This window comes from Penicillium daleae, assembly GCF_028827525.1.
Source record: "Penicillium daleae strain IBT 16125 chromosome Unknown utg000008l_segment0_segment0, whole genome shotgun sequence".
Classification (NCBI taxonomy): domain Eukaryota; kingdom Fungi; phylum Ascomycota; class Eurotiomycetes; order Eurotiales; family Aspergillaceae; genus Penicillium; species Penicillium daleae.
This window is the reverse complement of record NW_026623156.1, coordinates 3,390,300-3,415,819: the sequence shown is the minus strand read 5'-3', so window position 1 is coordinate 3,415,819 and position 25,520 is coordinate 3,390,300. Positions and strand designations below refer to the sequence as shown.

Genomic DNA, 25,520 nt, shown 5'->3' with positions numbered 1-25,520 from the left:
GGTATTCGTAAAACAACTGTTCACCACGTGGCCACAGAATCATATCCATCCGCAGGCCGAGATATTGTCTCAAGAAAGAGAAACCCTGCAGGACCCTGATCCCTCAATCGCCGTTTCTGGGGATAGGAAAGGGGCATATGCACCGTGTCCACAGCGGAATCGCAAGAGCAAGAAGCAATATAAACGCATATACCGGCCAGCCGGTTCCTTTGCAGCGACGCATCTAGGAGATTACCTCCGACATGGCCATGTGTAACGGCGGGGCAAAAATTCGGAGGGGTCTCAGGCAGGGATTGGTACTCTTTCAGGAGCCAACGGGGAGGAATGGGATAGCTTAACTCACAGGATCTGAGGATATTTCACTCGACTCAGGTTTCGTAGATAGAACCGAGACACGATGAGGGTTGTTCTGGTTGAGCTGGTGTGTTGGACCCAGGCGGAGCAAAAGGTCGGAATCCGTTTCCTTACAAAGCGGCTGCTGAGTCGTCGTTTGTTGTGTATAGAAGATAGAGGACCTTGACGTATTAGCAGTACCTGCACGTATTATCTGGCGCCGGTCACTATAAAATCATGAATTTCTTTTCTTTTTTCTGGAGGGATTCCTTGTTCCTCCCTGTTCACTCGCAATGAACGCAGGCTCTCAGCCATCTTTGCGTGGGGCGGTGACGCCCAAAGTCACGAGTGGTTGTTGACACGCCGCATTTCCGGGGCTCGAGTCCTCCCCTCCGCTGCTTCCCCGGTGCTCTAAGTCAGTACTTTCGTTTCAGCAATGCCACCGTCTAAAGGTGAGGTGTGTCAGGCGGTCCTGAGCTTCGTCACCGATGGCGCTTATCCCGAGGAGAACGTGGTCGCGGCGGAGTTCCCCGCAACAGCTCTTGCGAAGGAATTGGAGCTGATATCCCAAGCCCGGGAGCAAGTAGAGGTATGTTGGACATGCGGGCGTCGCGGTCATCCACGTGGAGGTTCGGAGCTGGTGCTGACCGGGTATTTTGTCCTCGATAGAACGAGATCAGCTCGCTGAGTCGCGAGAATACCTCCTTCGATGCCGATGATTGGATTGTCCAAGCGAAGCAGCTGCACGCCGACATTGAGCGCTCACGAGTCACCGCACGGGAGATTGTGGCTCAGCATGAGCATACAAGCCCTCTTCGATCCAAGGTTGAGGACGCGAGTGCCAAAGTAGGATTGATCGAGACGGAGATCGCTTTCAACCAGGCTGTGGCAGAGACTCTCAAAGAAGTGCAGCGCTTGTGCCAGCAATTGGAGAATGGACGAGTTGCGCTTGCAAATGGTGAATTGACGGTCGCGATTGGGCAGTTGGAGTCTACGAAAGCGGCGATCGGGAAGGATGCTTTCTTCACTAACACTAATGTGATGAGCATCCTCACTCTCGAGGTGGCACGGTTTCGGGAGCAGATTGAGAACACTCTGCGTCTACGCTGGCAGGAACAGCTGAAGGTGGACCGGCAACGGGGAGAATTCCAAGTGAACAAGGGCCACGGCGCAAATGCTCTGGACAACACCATTGCGTCAATGTCACGATTGGAGATTCTCGCTCCCGCCAGCGAGAAACTCTTGAAGGACCTCTCTGTCGCAGTCGTCGACCCAATACTATTGCCACGGGCTGATGGGAAGAGTCGGGCCGTTGCAATCACAGATACCGGTATCCAGATTCAATCGGACTACTCAGAAACAACTGTTGCCGAGACCCTGAGCCGTACCACACAAGTTCTGGATTATCTGCGACAGAACCTGCCAACGTTTATCTCAACCGAGCTCTCCCAATCGTTGATCCCATCTGTTGCATCTAAAGCAATCTCAGGATGGCTGTCTTCTTCTATCCCAACTACTCTCGAAGGGTTGGGAGAGTTTGAGAAAACTCTAGACTTTGTGATGCAGTTCGCTAATACAATCCAGTCTTGGGGATGGACTGGGATCGAGGAGCTTGTATCTTGGGTTAACCAGGCGCCTCGCCTCTGGCTAACTCGGCGTCGCGTCGACTCACTGGATAGCGTGCGTAAAGTCCTTGCAGCTAGTCAAGGCACCACCAAGCAAGTTGAGCGAGTTGAAAAAGAACAGGTCTCCAAGGCGGATGAAGCTTTACTCGAAAATGCTACGGACGACTGGGATGCTAGCTGGGATGACGAGAAAGAAGAAGAAAGTACAGCGGCACCAGCAACGGCCGCCGAGCCTGAAGAAGAAGAGGATGTCAGCGCGTGGGGTCTCGATGAGGACACCCAAGAAGAAGCCGAGCCCGATGCAGCTGACCCAAGTGGACACGACGATGCCGACGACGACGCCTGGGGCTGGGGCGACGAGGTGGGGGAGGAAGAGCAGAAGGGTCAAAATGTGTCCCTGCAAGCCGACACAACCTCGAAGCCGGAAAATGGTGGAAAGGCAACACAATCCTCTGCCCCAAGAGAAATAACGCTAAGGGAGGTCTACACGGTCACCGATATTCCCGATTCAATACTCGATATTGTTCGCCAGCAGATCAACGACTCGAAAGATATCTCGCAGCCACCGTAAGTATTTCCCTTATTACCGCATTCTAAGAACCCGGCATCTCTAATGTGCAAATTGTAGGCATTCCACCTCCCGGGTTGCTTCATCAGGTGCTGGTCTACTGGCGCTGCCCACGTTGATTCTGGCCATGTTCAAGGCTACTTCCTCCTCTTTCTACTCGCTCAAGCTGGGCTCGGGTCAAATGTACCTCTACAATGATAGTCTGTATCTTGCCAGCCAGGTTCGAAAGCTGATGGAAGAACATCAGCTGTCTAGGCTTGACTCGGATGTTGAAGCTCTCGAGAAATTTGGCAAGTTTGCGTACAGCAAGGAGATGCAGACACAAAGCACGATTGTCAACGATCTTCTTGATGGCGCACAGGGCTTTGGGCAATGCTCGGAACAGCCCTTCAAGACTGAATGTGAAAACGCTGTGAGCGCAACTACTGATCGCATTCGCGATGTCTATAAGGAGTGGCAACCCATCCTGTCACATTCCGCTCTGTTTCAGTCTATTGGGTCTCTGTTGTCTACCGTCGTCAACAAGATCATCATTGACGTGGAAGATTTGGGTGACATCTCCGAGGATCAGTCTAAGCAGCTCGTTGCTTTCTGCAGCCAGGTCTCCAAACTGGAGGACCTCTTCATGCCTGAGACAACTGGTGAAGCCGAAGCCGTACCTGTCACGGCCGTTTACGTGCCGAATTGGCTGCGTTTCCAGTACTTAATCAACATTCTCGAGAGCTCTTTGGCTGACATCAAGTATCTCTGGCTAGAGGGTGAATTGGGACTCGAGTTCTCTGTTGACGAGGTGGTGGATTTGATCGAGGCATTGTTCGCAGAATCTGAACATCGCCGTAGGGCCATTGCAGAGATCAAGCGTGCCCCTCGGGGTTGAGGGACTATCCTGCATAGTATCTATTCATGACCACCATATACATAACTTGGGCAATTTCAAACACACTTTCTACAGTACAATATACTGTAAACTTTTTGTAGACTCGGCCGGGCCATCTCCGCGGTTTGCGCTAGTGTGCCGCACTGGTCACCGTATTTTTTTCTCACCCGCGCAGGCTTGTTCATTTTGCGACAGCCACCAGACCTGAGTGAAACAACCACAATCTGGACAATATTCGCCCATCATGAGTGGAGATCAGGAGTCATCCGCGGTTAATGTTGCGCAGCGACAGGTTCGTGTGCAGCTCACGACCCAGCAAGAGGATATTGCGCTCCCTGAGAACACAGGACCTATCCTCGTCCCCACCGGTAAAGACTTACGCACAACTTCGTTGGAAGACCATTGTAATGTCTGAAGATGCTAATATTCGTTTTAAATAGGTCTGAGACGTTATGCACTGTCGACCCTGGTCAACAACCTTCTGGGGAGCGAGAAGCCTGTTCCGTTCGAATTTTTGATCAACGGAACATTTCTGCGGACCTCGATTGATGAATATCTGACCGACCATGGAATTTCCGCCGAAACGACTCTCGAGATTGAATATGTCCGAGCTCTTACTCCACCTCTTCACATCGCATCTTTCCAGCACGATGACTGGGTCAGCGCTACCGACGTGCTCTCATCAACTTCACCCGCCGCATCCTGGGCCTCCGGGGCTACCTTCTCGAAGGGCCAGGAAAGGATTTTGTCTGGAAGCTACGATGGTCTCCTTCGGATATGGAACATGTCATCTGAGACTATTGCCACCTCTCCAGCTGCCTCCGAGGGAGGACATACTGCGTCCATCAAGGCCGCCAAGTTCGTCTCGCCTAACCAGATCGCTTCCGCTGGCTTGGACCGCACTGTTAGGCTGTGGAAGTATACGGAGGATGATGACTTTGTTGGAAAGATTACGCCTCAGCTGGATCTGTACGGCCACAAGGCCGGTATTGAATCGCTGGCCGTACATGCGCCCTCTAATCGCCTTCTGACTGGTTCTTCCGATCACAACGTTGGATTCTGGTCTACGAAGAAGGCTGATGCTCCCGCTGCTCCGGAGAACCTTCTTCCTAACGCTGCTCGTACCTCCAAGCGCCGGAAGCTCAACACCTCCGTGAGCACCCCACAGCGTGGTCCTCTGGCCCTCCTTTCGGCGCACACTGGACCCGTCTCTGCCGCTATATTCGACGCCAAAGATTCTACTGTTGGATACTCTGCTTCCTGGGATCACTCTCTCCGCACCTGGGATCTGGTCACTTCTGCCCTTGTCGACACTCGTACCACCTCTCACTCTCTTCTTTCCCTTGAACACCTCCCAGAGCACAGCCTCTTGGCTGCCGGTACTGCCGCCCGTCACATCACCCTGATTGACCCGCGAGCATCTGCCACGACTGTGGCGGCAATGACCCTGCGTGGTCATACTAACGCTGTTGTCAGCTTGGCTCGTGACCCCTCCAGCACGTACGGCCTCATTAGTGGCAGCCACGACGGTACATGCCGGATTTGGGATATCCGGTCCACCAAGACTGACAAGGATGGTGTCGTTGGCGAGAGCGTGTATTCGATTGCTCGCAAGAGTCTCGAGGAGGAGGGTAAGGTGGATAGCAAGCGTGTTGGTGGTGAGGGTGTTAAGGTGTTCAGCGTATGCTGGGACCAGACTGTGGGCATTGTGAGCGCGGGTGAGGATAAGCGGATCCAGATCAACCGCGGTGAGGGTGTCCTGTCTTCGAACAAGGTGTAGATTGTACATAATGACTCGGCGTTTTTAGATGTGGTTTTGTGGTTAAAAGTTGTCTTTCATCATACATCACTCAATTTTGCTCCATTACCTTCGTCCATGTCCTGGGCCTCCTGGGTCCGTAGTTGTTAGCCTATCGTGTCCCAATATATATTTCAGTCGACATCTACATTTCCCGTCGGCAGTACCACCAACAGGAATGGATTGAAATAAAAGGCCACTGAGAAGTTGTTGAAGGTGATTTTTTTTTTTTAAATTGACATATAATACATTTATAGAGTGTACATTCACATGACTGGCGAGAAAAAGCCAGCTCTCAAGTCAAAAACGCCGTTCCCATGCCTCCCACGCGATATACGAGAGATTGCCCCATAACAAGGTTCGAAGAATTCCAAAAGGATATCAAAATCATAGCCGGCGCTCCATCCGGTTGAGCTTGACAGGGGTTTTGATCTATTGCGAGATTCATTAGCTTCAAGTTCTCTGATTTCGCAAGTACGCGGCCGGCCACGAAGTCCCCCGAGGCTACCAAGACCACATGCACCAGAGCGAGCGAAGTTGCCAAGTCTGGCCTTAGAGATAAACAAGAAATTGGAACGAAGGAAACACCCACCTGAGTCCTTGTGCGCTGTCCCCGGACGGGCAGACCCAGCGCATGACGACGACCACGGTAGGTACCGGTCTCCTTCAAACGCTTGATGTCATTCAAGACCTCTCGTCGCAGGTCATTCTCAATCTTCATATCAGACAACACGGCGGTCAGGTCAAGAACCTGCTTGTTGGCGAGCTCGCCGACGCGACAGGTTGGGTGGATGTTGAAGCGGGCCAAGAGGCGGGAGGAAGTGTGGTTGCCGATTCCGAAGAAGGTCTCGAGGGATTTCTGCTCAATCATTCCGGTTAGCTTTCATGGTAGCGAAGGGTCAATTGGATTGAATCGGAGTGCTGATGCCGAAAGTGCGATGCCGTGCAGGGAGTGCTGACCTTGAGCAGGTTCCGCTCAGCGAAGTTTACACCGAGAATGAAGACCTGTGGAAGAGATATTGAGTCAGAGTAGAGTTGACGGAGACAATCGTAGTACACTTACCATCTTGCCGTGTCTGGATGGCTAACTAGACAATTGATTCTCGAATCAATAATTGAGTCGCAATCCGCGCATTGCGGGAGAAATCGTCCGGCAATAAAGTTTCTCCGAGATAGATTCCCTTGAGTTCAGCCTACAGCTTGCAGATTGCATTACCGTAATCTTGGTATTAAAACCCCCAAAACGCCCAGTAACGCTCAACAATAATGCTAGGTTTACCATACATGACAGCCGTGGTGGTGTCTCCGCACGCCATTGCAAGCTGGCCTCCCCTCTCGACTCCGACTCCCTCTCCTTCCTTTTTTACTCTGCATCCACCATCTGCAGTGGCAATTCGCAATCATGAATTTCCGCAATCTTTTCCTGTCCCTTTTCTTTGTGCTGGCCGCTACTCTCGCCCTGGTTCAGGCTGAAGATGCTCAGCCCCGTGGTCCCAAGATCACCCACAAGGTAATCAATTGTCCTCGAGATGTATAGGATCGAGACGCAAGGCTCACTGTTTCAATTAGGTCTACTTTGACATTCAACATGGCGATGAGTCCCTTGGCCGCATTGTGATGGGTCTGTACGGCAAGACTGTTCCCCAGGTGAGTCGTTCTTCTATATACTTCGGCTTTATACAAACAATTGCTGACGTCTTTCTACGTAGACGGCTGAGAACTTCCGGTATGGCTACTACGATACTGCTTCTTAGACATCTTGACGGACGTCCACTCTAACAATAACTAGCGCTCTGGCTACTGGCGAGAAGGGCTTCGGCTATGAGGGCTCAACCTTCCACCGTGTCATCAAGGACTTCATGATCCAGGGTGGTGACTTCACCAACCATGACGGTCCGTCCCATATGCTATTCGAACCCCGAATGATCTGGAAGTTAATTGTTGGTGGCAGGTACTGGTGGCAAGTCTATCTACGGTAACAAGTTCCCGGATGAGAACTTCAAGCTCCGCCACACCAAGAAGGGTCTCCTCAGTATGCAATTCTGCTTGGCACCCCCTGTGAATGAACGAATGAAGAAACTCACCAAAGTCTAGGCATGGCCAATGCCGGCAAGGATACCAACGGTTCCCAGTTCTTCATTACCACCGTCGTCACCTCGTGCGTACAACAAACTCCTAGGTCCATGTATTTGAGGCTAACCCTATTCCACATTCAGCTGGCTCGATGGCCGCCACGTCGTTTTCGGCGAGGTCCTCGAGGGCTACGAGATCGTTGACAAGATCCAGAACATCCCCAAGGGCCGTGGTGACAAGCCCGAGAAGGCCGTCACGATCGTGAAGAGCGGTGAGCTCGAGGTGGAGAAGTCGGAAACCGAGGATAAAGGTAGCCGCGATGAGCTTTAAAGGCCGGTCCCGGCCCCTCTACTCTTCTACTGCTGGAGAAGGGTGGCTGATCATGCTTGTTTTTTCCTCCTCAAAGAATACGACGACGCACCGGTGGCTGCCCCAACCCCCGAAGAAACCCCGGCAAACGACGAGTCTTCCTTTTCGATGCAACCGGTTCTTATCTTCCTGGTGCTGGTGGCCGTGATTGGATTCTACATCATCCGCCGCCGCAGCCAGCAGCAGCAGCGGGATGAGAAGGAGTTTGATGCTTAAGCTAAAAGAAGGTAGATAAAGCAGGATCAATACAACGCATTTATACAATTCGACCGAGAGTTGCGAAAGTGTCGTAGACCTGGGGATCATGTACAGTGGGCTATTTGAAAAGTAAATTCTGCATACGTATTCTTGCCAGCCCAGCATACATGATGTGAAACTGAAACCGAAGACGTATGTATGCTCCGTACATTATTTGGGCAGATATAGACTCTCAGCCCCATGCAGCCACGATGCCTCGGCCACTCAGATCTCGTGGCTCTTCTCTTAGTCAGCTGGGTCCAGACTCCAGCGTCAACTGGCTAGGAGAAAAAAAAATTCGTCTGGCCACCGAATACGGTATCAATACTGGCCGCGATACCTTTCAAGGCCCGCAGGACGCCTAAGAGGGACGAGTTCCTGGCTAGTGCTTGGCAAGTACCGTGGTCCCTTAGAAAATTACACAGCACCCAGACCGTACCCGGCGATACCAGACAATACCTCAATACACCGCCACTACCGCCATACGCACAGGCGACAGCCCACGGGCGGGCGTTCCCAGCAAGTACTCGATTTGCCTCCTTCCCACAGAAAACCTGCCATCGCGCTTCTCATCTTTCTACTTTTACATCCTCATCCCTTTTTACACCTCACCCTCATCCCTCTCTTTTCTTGTGTGCTCATAGAGTTCTTAGAATCGGGAATCGGGGGTTTTTGCATTTTCGTTATTCTCTCCCACAATACCCGTTGTTTGCCACTTGACTTTTTTCTTCTATCAAGTGGAAGGAAAAAAATTCGAGAGACCTGACAACTTACCTTCCTACGTCTCTCTCTTGTCCTTGAAGGTTCTTTCTCACACGCTCTCTTTGCAAGTTCTCTGAGTATTCAGATCGCTTGCGCCTTGTTTACGGAGAAACTTTCGGTGAACCCAGAAAAAAAACTGTTCGCATTACCTTTCCCTCTTACACCCTCTCACTCTCTTCTCTTCCCCCCAAAATTCTCCTCTCCCACCTCCCTCTCCCCGGCCAGCAACTAATCCTGAGGGTTGCTTCACTCCACAGAAACACGTCAACAATCGCAATCATGGCCGACGGTCTGCAGATGGGCAACTTGTCCCTCCAGGACTCCCAGCACGCGCCCCAGGGTGGCCCCCCTGGCCGTGCTGCCTACATCCCTCCTCACCTCCGCGGACGCAACGTCGGTCCCAGCATGGACGGCGGTGCTCCTCCTCCTGGCCCCAGCGCTGGCTTCTCTGCCCCTCGGTACGCTATCTAAAATCTCTTTGAATATTTCCCTTTTCTATCTGTTACAAGGTCTTCCGCTAACCCCGAACTGATTCTCTAGGGATGCTCGTGGCGGTGACTGGGCTAATGCCAATGCCCCCAACTTCAGTCCTCGCGGCCCTGCCAACGGTAATACCAGCTGGAACCCCATGGAAAAACTCCGGCCATTCGATCCCTATGCTTACGGATATCCAGGTCACGCAGGCTCGTACGGTGGTGGTGGTAGCTACGGCGGCGGCGGCGGCGCTGCTGCTCGTGGCTCTGGCGATGGCCAGTGGCGCGATGGCAAGCACGTCCCCGGTCCTGCCAACCCTCGCTTGGAGCGTGAGCTCTTCGGTCTCGGTCAGGATGACCCCTCCAAGCAGCACACCGGCATCAACTTCTCCAACTACGATGACATTCCCGTTGAGGCGTCCGGTCAGGACGTCCCTGAGCCCGTCAACACCTTCACTAACCCCCCTCTTGACGACCACCTCATCTCCAACATCAAGCTTGCTAGCTACGTTACTCCTACCCCCGTCCAGAAGTACTCCATCCCTATTGTCATGGGTGGCCGCGACCTGATGGCCTGCGCCCAGACCGGTTCCGGAAAGACCGGTGGTTTCCTCTTCCCCATCCTCTCTCAGGCTTTCCAGACTGGCCCCTCTGCCGCCCCTCAGCAGGCCGGCGGTGGTCAGTTCTATGGCCGCCAGCGCAAGGCTTACCCCACCTCGCTCATTCTCGCCCCTACCCGTGAGCTTGTCTCCCAGATTTACGACGAGGCCCGCAAGTTCGCCTACCGTTCTTGGGTCCGCCCCTGCGTTGTGTACGGTGGTGCCGACATTGGCTCTCAGCTGCGCCAGATCGAGCGTGGCTGCGATCTCCTGGTCGCTACTCCCGGTCGTCTGGTCGACCTGATCGAGCGTGGCCGTATCTCCCTCGTCAACATCAAGTACCTGGTTCTCGACGAGGCTGACCGCATGCTGGACATGGGTTTCGAGCCCCAAATTCGCCGCATCGTCGAGGGTGAGGATATGCCCCGCGTTGAGGACCGCCAGACTCTCATGTTCTCGGCCACCTTCCCCCGTGACATCCAGATGCTGGCCCGCGACTTCCTGAAGGACTATGTCTTCCTGTCGGTTGGTCGTGTCGGTTCCACCTCCGAGAACATTACCCAGAAGATCGAGTACGTTGAGGACGCTGACAAGCGCTCCGTTCTTCTGGACATCCTTCACACTCACGGCACTACCGGCCTGACCCTCATCTTCGTCGAGACCAAGCGTATGGCCGACTCGCTCTCCGACTTCCTGATCAACCAGCGCTTCCCCGCCACTGCCATTCACGGTGACCGCACTCAGCGTGAGCGTGAGCGTGCCCTGGAGATGTTCCGTAACGGCCGTTGCCCCATCCTGGTCGCTACCGCCGTTGCTGCTCGTGGTCTCGATATCCCCAACGTCACCCATGTCATCAACTACGATCTGCCCACCGATATTGACGACTACGTCCACCGTATCGGTCGTACCGGTCGTGCTGGTAACACCGGTATTGCCACTGCTTTCTTCAACCGTGGCAACCGTGGTGTCGTCCGTGACATGATCGACCTCCTGAAGGAGGCCCACCAGGAGGTTCCCTCCTTCCTGGAGAGCATTGCTCGTGAGGGCAGCGGTTACGGTGGCCGTGGTGGTGGCCGTGGCGGCCGTGGTCGTGGCAGCTCCAATGCTACTCGTGATGTCCGTCGCTTCGGCGGTAGTGGCATGGGTAGTGGTCAGTCCTCCTTCGGCGGCGGCGGCTATGGCGGGGCTCCCTCCTACGGCGGCTCAGGCGGCTATGGTGGTGGTGCTCCCTCCTATGGCGGCTCTGGCAGTGGTGCTGGCTATGGCGGCGGCAGCTACGGAGGTGGTAGCTACGGCAACCCCAGTGGCGCCACTGGCCCCTCCTCTTGGTGGTAAATCAGTCGTGGTCTGATGACGAGGCCGTCGGGTCTGATTGGCTCCCCATCTCTTATTTCCTTATGTCTTTCGTTGACGGATACGATCAGAACGCACCCTGAGTTCCTTTTTCTGGCCTCGCTGTTTCTCAGGGACGGCTTTGTCATGACTGCCACGACTCTCCTATGCGTATTTTAGATTTATGTTTCACTTTTGCTCGTGTCTCGCTCTCATGTTCGTTTCTCTTTATGCTCTTTATTTTCCTTTTTCCTGTATGTGTTTTATGTTGCTTTTCTATTTTTCTGTCTCGCACGTTTCCCATGGCTCTCCATCTGGCCTTGTTTAGACACGGGGCGTTCGAGCAGTTCTGATTTCCCTTGCGTTGCTCCGGGTCAATTTTCACGACAATTTCCTTCTTCGAGCAACCCAGTGATCGGCACTGCATGAACATCATAGAATGCGTTGTCTTTTCTGTCCGTCTCATCATCAGATACCCCCTTTTTGTTCGAGCGTTCCCACGGTTCGGGAACGACGCTCGAATGACGCGCGCGCCGAGCGGAGTGTGCAACTCTGCATGAAAAGTGCTTTCTTCTCCATCTGCATTCATCTCTCTCGGTGTTGTTATGGCTGCATCGGTCGAGTTTTGCAGTATAGACTCCTGTGACAGCGTCGGTATCTAATGGCGGACCGTTATCTTGTGTTCCTGCCCTCGTGTGTTTTCCGCGATCGATTCTGTTTCGAAAATCAAAAAATATCCGCGCTTCCTTCTCTTTCCCGGCTATCTCAGGACGAACCAAAAAAGTATTCTTTTTCTTTTAGGAATGGGTGTGCATTGACGGGAGGGTGCAGCAGTGGAGTCCTTGTTCTTGCTTCGGCGATCTCACCGGGATCTTTTTAATGTTGCTGGGACCGTCGCAGATGCCTTGCGAGGTGGATGGATTTTCGACATGGCTTGTTTCTTTGCATTTCGTATGGCGTTGGCTTGACTGGCTTCTCCATGTATGTCCTCTGGGTCCGTGGAGGCTGATTGTTTCTCCCCTTCCTTTATTTTATGCATATCATTTTTTACGGATCCGTGGAGGATTTGGGACGCTGTCGCCGGCGCTGGATGAATGGTTCGCTCTCCGGCATCATGGGTTTCTCGCATGGTTCGAGTTTGGGAGGACGCAGAGGGCCTTGGAAATCTCGAGGCCGCGAGAAGGAAAGCCTTCTTACCTAGTTTTCAATGCTATTTGAAAAGTGTTTTGAGTCCATCATAGGTTTAACGTAGTGGAGTGAGTGTAGAAGCTTCAAACTTGTTCGGACTTCGCTCGGCCTTAGTAGAAATCGTAATGGGAATTGACCCCGGATATGCCGTCGCACAAGGATTTGACACTGCTAATTCGGTAAGAAGTACTATCTATAGCATTGAGTACCCACATACTCTTGAAACTCTGTAGGTACTTCTGTCGGTAGCCAACTGAGGGCTCTTAAGACGTGCTTACTTGGAAGCCCTCGTGATTTTTTATCACGTGACTTACTAGCGGTGTCTCTATAGTTCATTCCACCACCGCAGACATTGTGTCTTCAGTAAATTGAGATAGAAAAATAGTATGGGGATAAGATTCTAGTTGATCAAAAATTGATTTTTTTTTTCTTTTAGAACAGAATTTGTAAGTACATTTCTCGAGCCAAGAGTAATAAATGCTCGATCCAAATGGTAGTGCGCGCTAGCCGTGTCCGTATACTTCGCTTTGCCACAGCTCACGTTATAGCCTCAGAAAGTAAGCGAAAATATAAAGATAGACTATAAACAGGCGTCTTCATTTGAAGATCGATTTATCCATCATTTTGTATTTAATTACTCAAGTTATTAGTGTCATGCTGAGGAAAAGAACCAGCGCGCGTCCAGACCACGACCAACGCGGGTAGCTATCACCAGTCACCACGGCGCATTAGTCCCCCGTTCGTTAAACTCTCAGCTCGAGAGCAGCAACCTGAGGATCACTCGGCACAATTTCGTCCCTTCCGGTCCTTCCCTCTCTCCCCTTGGCAACCTTCATTTTCTTCCCCTCCACCACTCCCTCTTTCTCATTGAATCCATCAAAAGCCTTCATTCCTTTGCACCTTTTCCCTTTTCCATCCCATCCCGTCTTTGTTCTGCTCGCGCCTCTTAAGGGGGCAACCCGACCCTCCGCAGAACTCGATTCTTCGGACCCCAACAGCTGGCACACAGTTCGACCACCCCGAGCGCAACCATCGCCCAGCATGGCTGAAGTCGAGCACACCCCCATCGACGAATCCGTCGCAACCTCCGAGGCCGCGGACGACCAGACTCATAACGTGACGGCCAGCGCGACGGTCGGTACGAGGCGTCAAGCCAATGGCACCATTGGCTCAGTCTACTCGGGAAACAAGATCAGGCATCTGAAGAAGGAGGATGGCATCCCTCTGTGGCGCAAAGACATCCAATACCAGTTCCTCAAACTCGTCTTCGAGGATAAGACCCCGGTGTTCACGCGATACCCCGATGGCAAGAAGGACTGCGACTTTGCGGACATCTACATCGACGCCATGGCGAGAAGCAGCAAGACTAGTAAGATTCTGAAAGACAAGCTGCAGAATGATAAGCCGGCCGCTATCAGTATGGCTATGGTTTGCCTGTTGGTCAATTTTGGTCGCATGAACACAACCCTCAACTGTATGCCTTGTTCTCCTCGCGTCTCCTGTTGAATTTCCTTCGATCCGATTGCGATACTGATACCAGCCTCTTTGATACCTTCTAGTCTTCCCCGAAATGCGTGCTCAGTTGCGAACCTACCACTCCATCCCTTCCCTCCAAGCCCACCAAGACTCCAATGCCTACAAACAGCTGCAGGATGCCCCTCGCCTGAAGTCCATCCTGAAGGGTGCGTCCGAGGATGTCGACCAGCCAAATACATTGGAAAAGATCAAGCGACAGGCGATTCCTCGAACCAATCCCGTGAATCTCATCTTCGTCTTAGCGCAATATGCACCCAAGGTGTCTGAGATGCATTTCTTCCCCCCTCGCGACTTCTTTGACTTGGTTATGAGGTCTACATTGAGCAGCGAGACTCGTGCAAAGGCCTTCTTGTGGCTTATGTGGTGGTACTTGGAAAGTGACTTCACACACGAATCTGCGATCAACAATCCCTTTGGAGCTGGTTTAGATGGCGAAGGCACCGATGGACTCCCTATCAAGGTTCCTGCTTTTGAGAGCTTGACGGAGGATCAGGCGAACCTGGAGAATGTGGACACACCGGAAGAATTGGAGTACGGTGAAGCCAAACGACTAGAACGCAAGCGTGAGTCTCGACTTGGTTATGGTTGCTTGACAGGCAGTTTACTAATGTCTTTTCACAGGTATCCTGGATGAGGACGAGCCACTCCCTCGTGTTCCGAAGCGCTCTAAGAAAGGTATGCTAGCATGGTGACTCTAGTACTACCTCATTTTCTAACTTTCTGTATTTAGATTACGGTCTCGACGACGATTCCTTTGCCGGAGACTACTCTGGCCTAGGAGGTCGTGGCTCCGCTATGTCCACACCTCTTCATCCATCTGCTAAGCGCAGCCTGGATGACGACGATGATGACTTGACTCCTGGCTACTCACGACCCCGGAACAAGCAGGCCAAACGGGACTCTTCGCTCACTCGCGCCGTTGGTCAGCAGCGGCTGATTTTGAAAACTCGAATGGACCATACTCCAGATGCTTCACCGGCACCCCCAGGCTCTAACCACCCAGTGCTGAACCGCTTTATTCCCGAGCCGTCTCTTTCTCAGACCTCCGGGCGTCGACCGCGACCTCTCACGCAGCATCAGATTGCCGTTGAACAAAACCGCCGACAGCGCATTGAATATCTGCTCGCCAAGCGCAAAAGCAACGCCTATCGTGTCTTGCGCCATAAGCGGAACAATGAAATTCCTTGTGTCCGATATGGTCGTCTTCTGCAGGGATTACCAGACGGATATGATACCGAGGACGAGGAGAAATCATGGGGCAAGGGTGGCTTGCTTCCCAACCCTAGCGAAGAGGATGACTTCGGCGAGTGCTCCAGTTTCTTCCTCTCCGTGGTTCGGAAGGCTTCGCGACGTCTAGACAGATGGGACTACGAAGACGCCAACGGGCCCAAGAAGGACCGTCAAAAAGAGCGCGAGGAGCGTCAAAAGGCCAAGGCCGCAATCGAGGCCGACGTACGAGCCAGCAGCAACCGTGCTCGCCCACGTGCTCCACGCGCTGCTGCGAAACGCAAGTCCACTGGCCCAACATCAACCCCTGGTACGGCCAAGAAAACCGCAGGCTCTCGCGCCAAGGCTGGCCGCAGCCGTCTTGCTACTGGAGGTCCCGAAACACCGGCTGCAGGAACTCCCAATTGGGACGCCGAGAATGCCGCTGGTGACGAGGATATCGAAGGCGAGCTGGACGAACTGGACCGCGAGCTCCTGGGTGAGGTATCCGGCGACGAAGATGGCGCCCAGCGTGCTGGAGATGGAGAGGGCGATTCCTCCGACGAATCTGGTGATGACGAGGGTGACGTGGACGGCGATGAGAACTCGTCCACCTACGATGGCCCGAACGGCTATGCACGACATGAAAGCTCTTCGCCTGTTCCGGAGGGCCGGCGCGACGGCGGAGATGACGTGACGGAGGATTAGGAACTTTTGGGACTTTGCATTTTGTGTTATGATTATACTCTTTAGGCTGGGAACGGGGCTTTATATTTCTTCTGGTTCAACAGTGATTCTCTTTCAGCTAATTTATGATTGACTTTTCTTGGAATCTTGAGTTTTCTACTATTTCTCTAATCTTCAGGCTCGGGCTACCCCTATCTACTTAAGTCGCCACCTGCTGGCGAGAACGTTTATTATCACTCGGTTTCTTCTCTCCTAATACCTCGAACATCCACCATCCAGAGTACGGCCGGATCGAGTTGACATCCAACCCCGTTGGGTTAGAAGGCGAAGGGGTTGACGTTGCTTCGATGCCAACCAAACCGGAAACCATAATAGTTCGTAAAAGCGCCCGGCGGCATAGTCCGTGACTTTCACGGGCACAGAATTAAAAGGCAGGAGGAATATCCTTTGCATCGATCTTCGGAAAGACAATTTAAGAAAGTTCCAACCCCTCGCGATTGTAGAGTCTCTTCCCTTCTCTATTTCAGAAGCAGAAGGCCGTGATCCACCCGGAAAGATAGTCGTAACCGCTGCCAGCGTTACGATGAACAGACTTACCCCAGAAGTCCAAAGTCCGTGGTAAACCAGGATAATCGAACGGAGCCACAAATGTCATTTCAGCAGAGACGCGAACAGCCTTGGTTCTTCGCCGAAGGTGTGCATTTCATCAAGTTTGGCAAGGAGGTTGTCCCAGTCACTGCGCTCTCCAAGTAACGTAACACTGGGAATTCCAGATCTTGTGACAATCATGATCACTGCTGCAACGACCATGTCGTTGTCACTAGACGTCAGGGTAGAAACCTAGTCTTCAAGCACTCCTCTGGCAAAGATTAAGGTAAACCGAATCTTAAATACATCCTAGAAACGGTCTCATTATGGTGCTCTCTTTGATAAGACACAAGGAGGAATTTGTGTCACAGCATCAGAAATTGGCCTGTAGTTCCCAGTCCCCTTGCTGGAATGGCCATCCAACAAGTCCAATCCCAAGATAGGAACCCGCCTCAATCTCTTTAGCTTTAGCCTTGAGCTCGTCGACATCCCAGTTCGCCCAAAGGAATTTCCCTTTCAGGAATTGGGCCTCAGGGCTTGCCAGCCAAACGTAAAAGCTCGCTGGGAGAGAGACTGGCATTGAAGTCAGCATCTCCACCGTATTTCTAGCGAGGCAGCTTTGTACTTACCATGATCCTCAATTCCGAGAGCAGCAACCCCTCCGGCTTCTTTATTCATTGCAGTATCCACTACACCAGGCTGGACATGAAAAATGCTGAGGTTTGGTTTCTCCGCAGCCAGGAAATCCCATAGTCGATATACTGCAAACTTGGCGATGCTATATGCAGCAAATTTAGGACCGAATGTCAAATGGGCTGCTGATGAATTGGTCTCGATAACGACTGCCTCTGGTGATGCATAACGAAGGAACGCTTGGGCAACGAGAAGCGATCCTTTCAAGTTTTGGTCAATGCTTTTCATGAAAGCTTCGCTCTCCACATCCTCCACACCGTCCTGGGGCCCGATGGTTGCGGCGTTGCTAACCAAGACATGAAGCTTGCCATCTCCGAGGAATGTCTCAAAGGCGGCATCCACTTGCTTTTTGTTTGTCACGTCGGTGGGTGCGATAAAGACATCGAGCCGAGGGAACTTTTGCTTGAGAGAAGCTTTGGTGTCCACCAGTGGCTGTTCTCGACGGCCCAGGAGAGCAATTCGAGATGCACCGGCCTCCGCGAAGTATGCAGCGGTCTCTGCGCCGATTCCAGAGCCTCCCCCGGTGATTAGGACCGTCTTGTCCTTGGCAGAAAGCTCAGGGCGAGTTGGAGATAAGGATTGGTATGTGTGCGAGTGCCATGTTGCTGTTGGAGAAGGGAATGGAGCTGCCATCGTGTTCTTAGGATTGTGAAATTTTAACTCAGATGATTAGAAAACTGATGAAAACAAATCGAACAGCTCGTGGGCCCATTCTTATACAAGTTGGAATACAGCAAGTTCATGTTGGCAACGGAAGGTACAAATTGTGAAGTCGAAGGTAGGAATTACAATGTGAATGGTCCGGCATCTTTTGACTATGGGTTGATGGAACACATCAAGCAAAAATGTAAACCACGGAGTTATTGGACAAAGTCAGACCTTCTCTCAGGATATACAAATTGTTCCGGCCGGTAAGCACAAGGAATTTAGCCTGGAATCTTCCGAGTTTGCCCACTTGCAAGGTTGCTGACATGCTGACAAATGCTGGGATTGCTCCTGTTGGGAGCGAGGCTAGAACGGCGACGTCAGATGTCTCTGAAGAAATCCTCTTCGTGTTTCTCCAATAAGCTTGCACCTTGTTTGCATTCAATTTGAAATGCCCGTCGGAGATCTACAATCTGTCCTACGGTGCGGACTGTGCAACAAACCTTTTGATAAGCGTGAGCTCGATCATGGCCCCTAATCTTACCCCACCACGTTGCACTCAAACTAACGCGAGGGCATTCTAGAGTCTACACTAAAAAGACATGGATACTATTGTCGGTCTAGACAAAATGGCAGTACTCCTCGTCTTCGATCTTGTATTTCTTGTGTAAAGGGAAAGACTCGATGTGATAATAAGCGACCGACCTGCTCCAGGTGTATCACCAAGGGCACTGAATGCCGTTATCCAGCAAACTCGCGCCAGTTAACTGAATCAAAAACCCATAAGGCTAATAGCTTGTCGACTGGACGGAGGAACCCACTGCTTTCGCCGCCGGCTACTGATGTCACTGCTGAAAGCTCACTGGGAGCAGGCAGCGATGTCGACGCAATCATTGCTAGCGCGTTCACATCGTCAGATCTCGTGTCTACGAATATCGATGGTATCTATTTTAATGAAGATAACTCAGATATGAGTCTCCCGAGTCTCTTGGATGTTCAAGAGTATCAGAATCTTAGTCACACTCACTTGTCTGGATGGCAACCCTCCGAAGAACAGCAGACGAGCTCGTTCTTCAACCTATCAATACCAGCACAAGTGACTTCCAATCCTCGATCGCTTGTACAGCGACCAAAGTTTAAAGCTGGAGGGGAAGGCATTGCGACTCTGATCCTACACACGCTGAAATCATACCTTCGAATGATGCTGCAGCACAATACCCTTCCGCCCTTCATTCATCCTCGTACAATATCTCCTGATTTTGACCGAGGAAACACAGAGCCACTCACGAATTGCATCAGCTTGGTCCACATGATTGGAAGTAAAATCAAGGGTAGTCGGAAACTGTTCTGGAAAAACGTAAGGCTGGAGTGTGAGCGCTTGCTTGAAGATGTGAGTCGAGCTGTCCGAATAAGATCAACGCCCCGGCAAACTAATGTGAAGAGATAGTATCCCACGTTGAGCAAGTGGGAACTTCTTACTGCTATGCAAGCCACTTGCATTTATATTCTGATTCGATTGGATGAAGGTGCGACAGACGAGAATGACTTTGATACTTTATTACTTGCAGTGGTTACGGTATGCCTGGGACCCCTTCGTTCCAGCGCAATCTCTTTCTAATAAACTTAACACAGGCAATGTCTAAACAACTGCAGTGCTATGACCTGATACGTAAATCGCAATTGGCAGATCGTGCTCACAGTCCCGACCAAGAATGGGAAGATTGGATCTTCGAGGAATCAGAACGAAGGTTGGCACATGGACGATCTATAAAACCCAATGATCGCAGAATACTAATCGATCTATGAACAGGCTGTGCGCAATATGCCGGGTTGTAAATTTGCTTGTCTATTTTGAGCCCGCAGCCTTGTGTGATATGTCCTCCGAATTCGTGATAGCCCCATTGCCAGCCAAGAAAGCGCTATGGGAAGCAAACGACGAGCTCTCATGGCATGCAGAAAGCAATAGTGCCAAAAACCAGCCTTCCCTTGGGTTGACAAAGAATGGTCAAGTAGTCAAATTGTACGGGCTTGAACCAGACCAAATGCACAGTTTACCTGGCACGTATACTTTGAGTGTCACCAAATCAGAGAGCGCTGAAAACTGGGAGGAATGGTGTTCAGGTATGGATGGCCTTGGTGGCCTTATTATGCTTGCTGCTTCTTTGATAGTTTAGGCTCAATTCAAGCCATATTAAGTGGTGTGCCTCCTGATTCTCCAGCCTGTATCACCAATATTGAACTCGCTCCAACTATTAGCGAGGCTTATGCACTCATCGATGATAAAAGTACATCGAATACTTGCACGACCTCCTCCCTTTCCTCCTTCGATAGTTGCATTCGCTCTGTGAGGGCATATCCCTCTCGAAGCCGTGCACTTACAATTGCCTTTGGTGTCTTCGTCCTGAAAGCCGCTTCGATGCTCTTTGAGATGCCATGGAACGGATAGGCCACCAGACCAATGCCAGCTGAATATCCTCTTATTAGAAACTAATCCTTGTTATTAGCAATCGGGAGCTGACTTACCAGAAGGCATATTCGTGGCCATTCCCAGGGCACCCTTAGCAAGTCCTTTCATTGCACCCTCCCGTCCTTCTTCAATCCATCCCTCCAGGGGATGTTTAACCATCCCCGTGACACCAGTCGTCATACCACCCACAAAGTTCTTCCCCCCGACGATCGCTCCAGATTTCCAGTCATGAACGGTTCCGTATTCTTTGGGCTTCTCACCATACAGTTGAGGCGCTCGCCGGAAGCCCTCAGCCGCTGCATGGGGAATGTCGACTATCATACCGCGGAAATAGGTGGCTGAGAATTTACCGAAACCTTGCAATGTCGCACCGGCCATGTTTGCCGCCGTTTGGAAAGGATCACTATTGGATCTGTTCACTGGGGGCGCGGAGCCTGACGAGTCACCTTCGGATGCTTTCCCACTACGACTCTTTTTGTATTCTTTGTATGGATTGTAGAACATCTCGCCAGTCGATTGTAGCATGTTAGAACCGGTGGATGTGGCGGCAGATAAAACACCCGTTAATGGATCCCACCGGCGATTTTCAATGATTATTGGATTGATAGCATAGCTATTCTCAAGAATTAGCGCCTTTCCAAAGGACAAAAGGAGATGAAGAAGGTGTACATACCATTTGATGTGCTTCGTATCTATCCTTTTGTATTCAACCAGTATGTTCATGGCCGCTTTGGAAAGAGTCAGAGACTGCTTTGTTTGCGTATAAGCCCATGCTGCAGGTTGACCGGGGATAATGCTGCATCGCATCCTCTGCAAGGGCAAGTTGCGGTGGAAGGAGTTGACAGCGTTGACCACGCCAGACTCTATCTTCATTTTAAGGGCAATCTCTTGTGCAGCAGCTTCTGCTTCTGGCGTGAGACAGAATTGAATAGCTTCGGCCAGATTTTGAGGATCTAGCATGGCGTTTGGGATTGGTTCAGGGCCAGCACCGGCTTTTGCGACCATGTCGCCCCAGAAAGGTTGGCTATATTGACCTCTGATTAGCCCAGCCGCACATTGAGCTGGGACATTATCCCTTACACGCATGCAGGGAATATACTTACTCGCCGAAGAAAGGTACAATGGTCGTTGGTCGACCATTCAACAAACCGCATGCAGTCGTACCGGCTCCACCATGATGAACTACGGCAGACACATGTTGGAAAAGCCACCCATGTGGACAATCACCAATGTAATAGACGTTGGCATCAGCTGGTCCAGCCAGATCGCTCCAGCCCTTTGAAACGATGGCGCGTACACCAGCCCTGGAGACCGCCGCGAGAACCGTATCGATCAGCTTTTGGGGATCCTCGGCGACAATACTGCCGAAACCTATGTAAACAGGAGCAGGTCCTGATTGTAGAAATTCAGCCAAGTCGGGAGGTGGTTCATACTCGGGAGGATTGGCGAAGAAGAAACCACAAACATCTGATGAGACATGATTATGTTAGTTAATAGGGTTACGACGATGTGGTCTTCGGTCTTACCGATATGAGCTGGCCAATCGGTTGGTTTTGGAACCAAAGCAGGAGACCAACAATAGGTCATGGGGATCTCCAGAGCTTCAGCCAGACAAGGGCCTTCTGTCCTTGGGACGGGCGCCAAGTCTATCGAGAACCTAAATCGATTGATCACGTCTCCCAGCCTGAAGCATCTGTGTGTTAGAAGCATGATTCAACGAAGCTGTACGATATGTCTACTTACCCTTGCCAGGTTAACCATTCCACCACTCCATATGACACCCAGTTAGCTGTTCCCGGGTTCACCATGGAACCATTGTGTAGATTGGCCAATGGATGAGGAAATGCCTTGGTGCTACTCCAAGGCATGGTGAACATAAGATGAACGGGGATCCCTAGCGCTTGCGCACAATGAATATGTGCGAAGCTAGGTGGATTGGCAATAATCGCGTCTGCAACAAACGGCTCTTGTGTGACCGGGTCATCTTCGATACAAGATCTCCAGCAGCCACTCAGCATCTCTGCGACCATGACCTGCTTCTTTTTGATTTCTCCATCGCGCAGTGTTTTAATCTGGGGGATAAGACCGGGGTTCTTGACCATGTAGGCCATGAGTTGGGCTGGATCTCCCCCGATAGGAAAGAACTCCAGGAAAGACTCCTTCACGAAGTTTTCGAAAACATTGTGAGTGGCAATTCGAACCCGGTGACCATGGCTCTGTAGGGCGTTTCCTAGTGCGATGAACGGCTGGACATCTCCACGGCTGCCCACGATCTGAATGACAATGTTCAATTTTACATCAAACCCGATCGGCTGTTCAGGTTGAGCCTGGGTTGGTGCAAAAGACAGGCCCTCCTGCTGTTGATTGGCGATCTGAGCAAGGGATTTTGCGAGCTTGGAGTCGAGATGCACATCAATACGGCCATCGGCTAGAAAGTACTCGATTAGCTTCACATATTCCCCAGATTTTCAAGTTGTCCGCGTACTAAGGGCATCACCGGATTCGGCAGTCAGTTGGGGGTCGATATATGGGACATAAGGTGGGGGAGTTTGGGGGGTCCCAGATTCACGATCAGGGGACGGCGTTTTCCCCATGTTGGTGATGGTCGGACGGGATCTTCATCCAGATTCAATGGGTGAAGGGAATGTTGAAATCATGGGTACAAGGCTCCGAGAACTGCCTTTTCTCAGATCACTCCTTCATTCAAGCTTAACGACATCATCTGCGAGTGGCGAATCTCGTACTCGTGTGTGATGCCCCAAACAGGCACCAGAGTTCCAACGGGAAGTGCTTGGTCAGCCAATTAAACCTGAATCAACAAACATCCTGGCGCGCCAACAGAAATAACCTTGTTCCACCTTTGACTTCTGTTGATCAACTCTTTCGCGCACTGCCAGCCACTCCTTTCTCCAGGCTGGTGGGGATCTTCGACCATCCCAACTGCTCTGGTAGCGGCAAACGGGCCGTGCAGAGTCGATCCCCCCGTTGCAGTGATTATTATGACTGTGGCTGAGGCTGTGCCGCAGCAAAGAGACACGATCGAAACTTGTTTTATCATGTCAACTCGTCGCATCCACTAATCAACTCAACCAAGCCTTTTCGCTTTGTTCGATCCGGCGATGGAGGGAGGGATCCGCAACTATGCCAATTCCTCGTTGTCCACCTTGTCGTTGCCTCTGCCTGGAGGGCTGCAAGCTGTGGGCAAACGTAGGCTATTACTGATTTACATTCATGGCTTCATGGGATCTGAAGCCAGCTTTCATGATTTTCCAGCACATGTTCATGATCTGGTGACGGAGTTACTGAGCGAGTCGCATGTGGTATATACCCGCATTTATCCTCGATACAAGTCTCACGGCGAGTTACAAACAGCCGTGAGCCAATTCAGCTCCTGGTAGGTGGACAGCGAGGGAGTTTTCAAAGCATATATACTGATACGGTCCTTTGCAGGTTATCACCTCATGAAGCTGATGATCTGGATGTCATCTTGCTCGGACATAGTCTCGGCGGGATTCTTGCCGCAGACGTTGCTCTCCTGCAACAAGATGGGAGAGCCACACATCGAATACTGGGACTTGTGAACTTCGATGTCCCCTTTTTGGGGCTACACCCTCGCGTGATCCCCACGGGGATAATGGGCTCTATTCCCAGGAAAGACGTAGCCCCCGAAGATCAACTTGCGGATGAGCAAGAGTCTCTTGGATTGGAACCTGCCTACAAGCCCTTCACTCCAAGTCCCAACTTTGACCCTCCATTCAGAAATGATGTTCGTGTCGTTCAACGTGGTTTCTTGAAAGGTGTAATGCATTTTGTCAATAAGAACACCGACAATCTCTCGCGCTCCATTTTCGACCGTCTGGTGTCACCAGTAAAGTTTGCAAACTGCGTCAATAACTACTCTGAACTCCGCCAGCGACATAGACGGCTGATAGAGCTTGAAGGTGCTGAATACAAGCCTGAAAGAGTACGATTTGTCAACTACTATACCACCAGTACTGGTCGAAAACCACGGAAAGCCAAAGGAGATACCACATGTGAGACCTTGAATAAGCTCGACGAGACACCTGCAGATGAGCCTACAGAGAAAGAGGTACCCGAGGAGATGCCAGAGTCGCTCATGGAGAAAATCAAGCTCAACGATGATATCGAACCCACACCCCCACCTCTGCCCACACGGAAACCTCCAGAGATACCAAATGCTTTACAACAACCAGAGGCAGCTCCATCTACGATCAGCATCTCACTCCCCGACAATCAAAGCCTGGAGTCTGTCTCATCAGACTCCACTCTCGCAGCCCAAGAGGCAAGCCCCGAGGATGGTCGCCCATCGATGGAGACACCCAGCATATCATCATCTACGACGCTTGATCCAGGGAGTGAGAAGCTTTCTGGAAGCGTCTCCACCTCGACATCACAGTCCGAGCAGGACCCAGACACAAATAAACGGAAACTCCGCAAATTCATCCTCTTACCATCACATCATTGGAAATACAACGACAATTCTCACTGGACCCCAGTGTTGATGGAGGATATGAACGAGGTAACGGCGCACCAGTCCCTGTTTGTTCCACAGGGGGCAAATTACGACTACCTGGTTGGGGATACTGTGGCATTGATCGAGCAATGGATTCAGACTGATCTCAGTCGACGATTGCTGCAGGAAGGTCTCGATTAGTTGGCTGTCTTAATGGGATTGCTACTTGTTTCACGAACTTAATGAAATCATTATTAGATATGTTCAAACTTGAAATTCAAACCCTACCAGGCTTTTAATCGAAATATTTGCAAAGTCAACTCGCGCCCTCGGTATTCACAGTCAAGCTGGTGAAGAACGCTAGATGAAGAAAGATCAATAAAGAAGGATTTGTGCGCTAGCCACCGGAGAAATCGGCCTATCAAATGTATCTCAAACCACGGAAGTTGCGGAAGATCTTGAAGACCCCGTGTAGTGTCGCGTACATGCTGCCGCCCGCAGCCGCCCAGGCAGCGCCCTGGAAACGCAGAGAACTGAGCGGGATAGGCCTCTGCTTCTTTGATTTGTCTGTAATGGAGGATTAGTCGGCTTTTATGGTATTGTATAATGATAAGCTTTTGAAGGTTAGTGTCACGCACCCGTGTGGATCGGCCAAGATGAACGCTTTGGAAGCGTCCCGACCTGCTGGTCGAGGAGTGTCTGGAAGTTACCGAAGGAAGACATGATTCAAGTGTGAGCTTTGATGGAATTTAAGAGTTTAGAGAGATTTGAGCTGGGATGTGAGTTGGCTGGAACTTTTGAGACGTTGAGTTTAAAAAGATGACGTCCTAGGGATGTCCTTATAAGAACTCCAATGTCCAGTAATATTATCTACCTTGAACCTACGGGCATCATCTGACAACTTACATATGAGGTGGCCAGGAGCTAGTTGATTGGACTGGGGGTTTTATGGTATCCTGCTATGATTCGTTTCCCCGCGCTGACTTTTTG

General features: G+C 51.4%; 12 protein-coding genes across 12 annotated transcripts; 7 read left to right on the top strand and 5 right to left on the bottom strand.

Annotated features, from left to right (window-relative positions):
- Positions 1–769: 769 nt before the first annotated feature.
- On the top strand, positions 770–3,403 carry N7458_009760 (uncharacterized protein; the record flags this gene model as incomplete). Its single annotated transcript, XM_056913142.1, has 3 exons — positions 770–922; positions 1,003–2,525; positions 2,587–3,403. 3 exons carry the CDS (start codon positions 770–772, stop codon positions 3,401–3,403), a joined length of 2,493 nt encoding a protein of 830 aa, XP_056761991.1.
- Positions 3,404–3,647: 244 nt separating this feature from the next.
- N7458_009759 (WD repeat WDR12/YTM1 family ribosome biogenesis protein) lies at positions 3,648–5,183 on the top strand (the record flags this gene model as incomplete). Its single annotated transcript, XM_056913141.1, has 2 exons — positions 3,648–3,771; positions 3,844–5,183. The coding sequence occupies 2 exons, from the start codon at positions 3,648–3,650 to the stop codon at positions 5,181–5,183; spliced, it is 1,464 nt and encodes a 487-aa protein (XP_056761990.1).
- Positions 5,184–5,588: 405 nt separating this feature from the next.
- Positions 5,589–6,072, bottom strand: N7458_009758 (mitochondrial 37S ribosomal protein uS13m; the record flags this gene model as incomplete). Its single annotated transcript, XM_056913140.1, has 2 exons — positions 5,589–5,633; positions 5,680–6,072. The coding sequence occupies 2 exons, from the start codon at positions 6,070–6,072 to the stop codon at positions 5,589–5,591; spliced, it is 438 nt and encodes a 145-aa protein (XP_056761989.1).
- Positions 6,073–6,603: 531 nt separating this feature from the next.
- Positions 6,604–7,859, top strand: N7458_009757 (peptidylprolyl isomerase; the record flags this gene model as incomplete). The annotated part of the gene is made up of 8 exons (XM_056913139.1): positions 6,604–6,711; positions 6,771–6,848; positions 6,911–6,927; positions 6,991–7,094; positions 7,153–7,233; positions 7,296–7,359; positions 7,418–7,584; positions 7,681–7,859. The coding sequence occupies 8 exons, from the start codon at positions 6,604–6,606 to the stop codon at positions 7,857–7,859; spliced, it is 798 nt and encodes a 265-aa protein (XP_056761988.1).
- A 1,062-nt stretch (positions 7,860–8,921) lies between these two features.
- Positions 8,922–11,049, top strand: N7458_009756 (DEAD/DEAH box helicase; the record flags this gene model as incomplete). The annotated part of the gene is made up of 2 exons (XM_056913138.1): positions 8,922–9,100; positions 9,183–11,049. 2 exons carry the CDS (start codon positions 8,922–8,924, stop codon positions 11,047–11,049), a joined length of 2,046 nt encoding a protein of 681 aa, XP_056761987.1.
- A 2,226-nt stretch (positions 11,050–13,275) lies between these two features.
- On the top strand, positions 13,276–15,684 carry N7458_009755 (uncharacterized protein; the record flags this gene model as incomplete). Its single annotated transcript, XM_056913137.1, has 4 exons — positions 13,276–13,708; positions 13,794–14,333; positions 14,392–14,445; positions 14,501–15,684. The coding sequence occupies 4 exons, from the start codon at positions 13,276–13,278 to the stop codon at positions 15,682–15,684; spliced, it is 2,211 nt and encodes a 736-aa protein (XP_056761986.1).
- Positions 15,685–15,915: 231 nt separating this feature from the next.
- N7458_009754 (uncharacterized protein) lies at positions 15,916–16,473 on the bottom strand (the record flags this gene model as incomplete). The annotated part of the gene is made up of 2 exons (XM_056913136.1): positions 15,916–16,255; positions 16,337–16,473. 2 exons carry the CDS (start codon positions 16,471–16,473, stop codon positions 15,916–15,918), a joined length of 477 nt encoding a protein of 158 aa, XP_056761985.1.
- A 151-nt stretch (positions 16,474–16,624) lies between these two features.
- Positions 16,625–17,577, bottom strand: N7458_009753 (SDR family oxidoreductase; the record flags this gene model as incomplete). Its single annotated transcript, XM_056913135.1, has 2 exons — positions 16,625–16,824; positions 16,881–17,577. The coding sequence occupies 2 exons, from the start codon at positions 17,575–17,577 to the stop codon at positions 16,625–16,627; spliced, it is 897 nt and encodes a 298-aa protein (XP_056761984.1).
- Positions 17,578–18,218: 641 nt separating this feature from the next.
- Positions 18,219–19,763, top strand: N7458_009752 (uncharacterized protein; the record flags this gene model as incomplete). The annotated part of the gene is made up of 5 exons (XM_056913134.1): positions 18,219–18,256; positions 18,304–18,979; positions 19,037–19,165; positions 19,222–19,337; positions 19,400–19,763. The coding sequence occupies 5 exons, from the start codon at positions 18,219–18,221 to the stop codon at positions 19,761–19,763; spliced, it is 1,323 nt and encodes a 440-aa protein (XP_056761983.1).
- Positions 19,764–19,851: 88 nt separating this feature from the next.
- Positions 19,852–22,650, bottom strand: N7458_009751 (putative sterol glucosyltransferase; the record flags this gene model as incomplete). The annotated part of the gene is made up of 7 exons (XM_056913133.1): positions 19,852–20,054; positions 20,113–20,669; positions 20,730–21,080; positions 21,160–21,523; positions 21,583–21,740; positions 21,800–22,484; positions 22,542–22,650. 7 exons carry the CDS (start codon positions 22,648–22,650, stop codon positions 19,852–19,854), a joined length of 2,427 nt encoding a protein of 808 aa, XP_056761982.1.
- A 525-nt stretch (positions 22,651–23,175) lies between these two features.
- Positions 23,176–24,731, top strand: N7458_009750 (uncharacterized protein; the record flags this gene model as incomplete). The annotated part of the gene is made up of 2 exons (XM_056913132.1): positions 23,176–23,450; positions 23,507–24,731. 2 exons carry the CDS (start codon positions 23,176–23,178, stop codon positions 24,729–24,731), a joined length of 1,500 nt encoding a protein of 499 aa, XP_056761981.1.
- A 220-nt stretch (positions 24,732–24,951) lies between these two features.
- Positions 24,952–25,253, bottom strand: N7458_009749 (uncharacterized protein; the record flags this gene model as incomplete). Its single annotated transcript, XM_056913131.1, has 2 exons — positions 24,952–25,097; positions 25,169–25,253. The coding sequence occupies 2 exons, from the start codon at positions 25,251–25,253 to the stop codon at positions 24,952–24,954; spliced, it is 231 nt and encodes a 76-aa protein (XP_056761980.1).
- Positions 25,254–25,520: the final 267 nt, after the last annotated feature.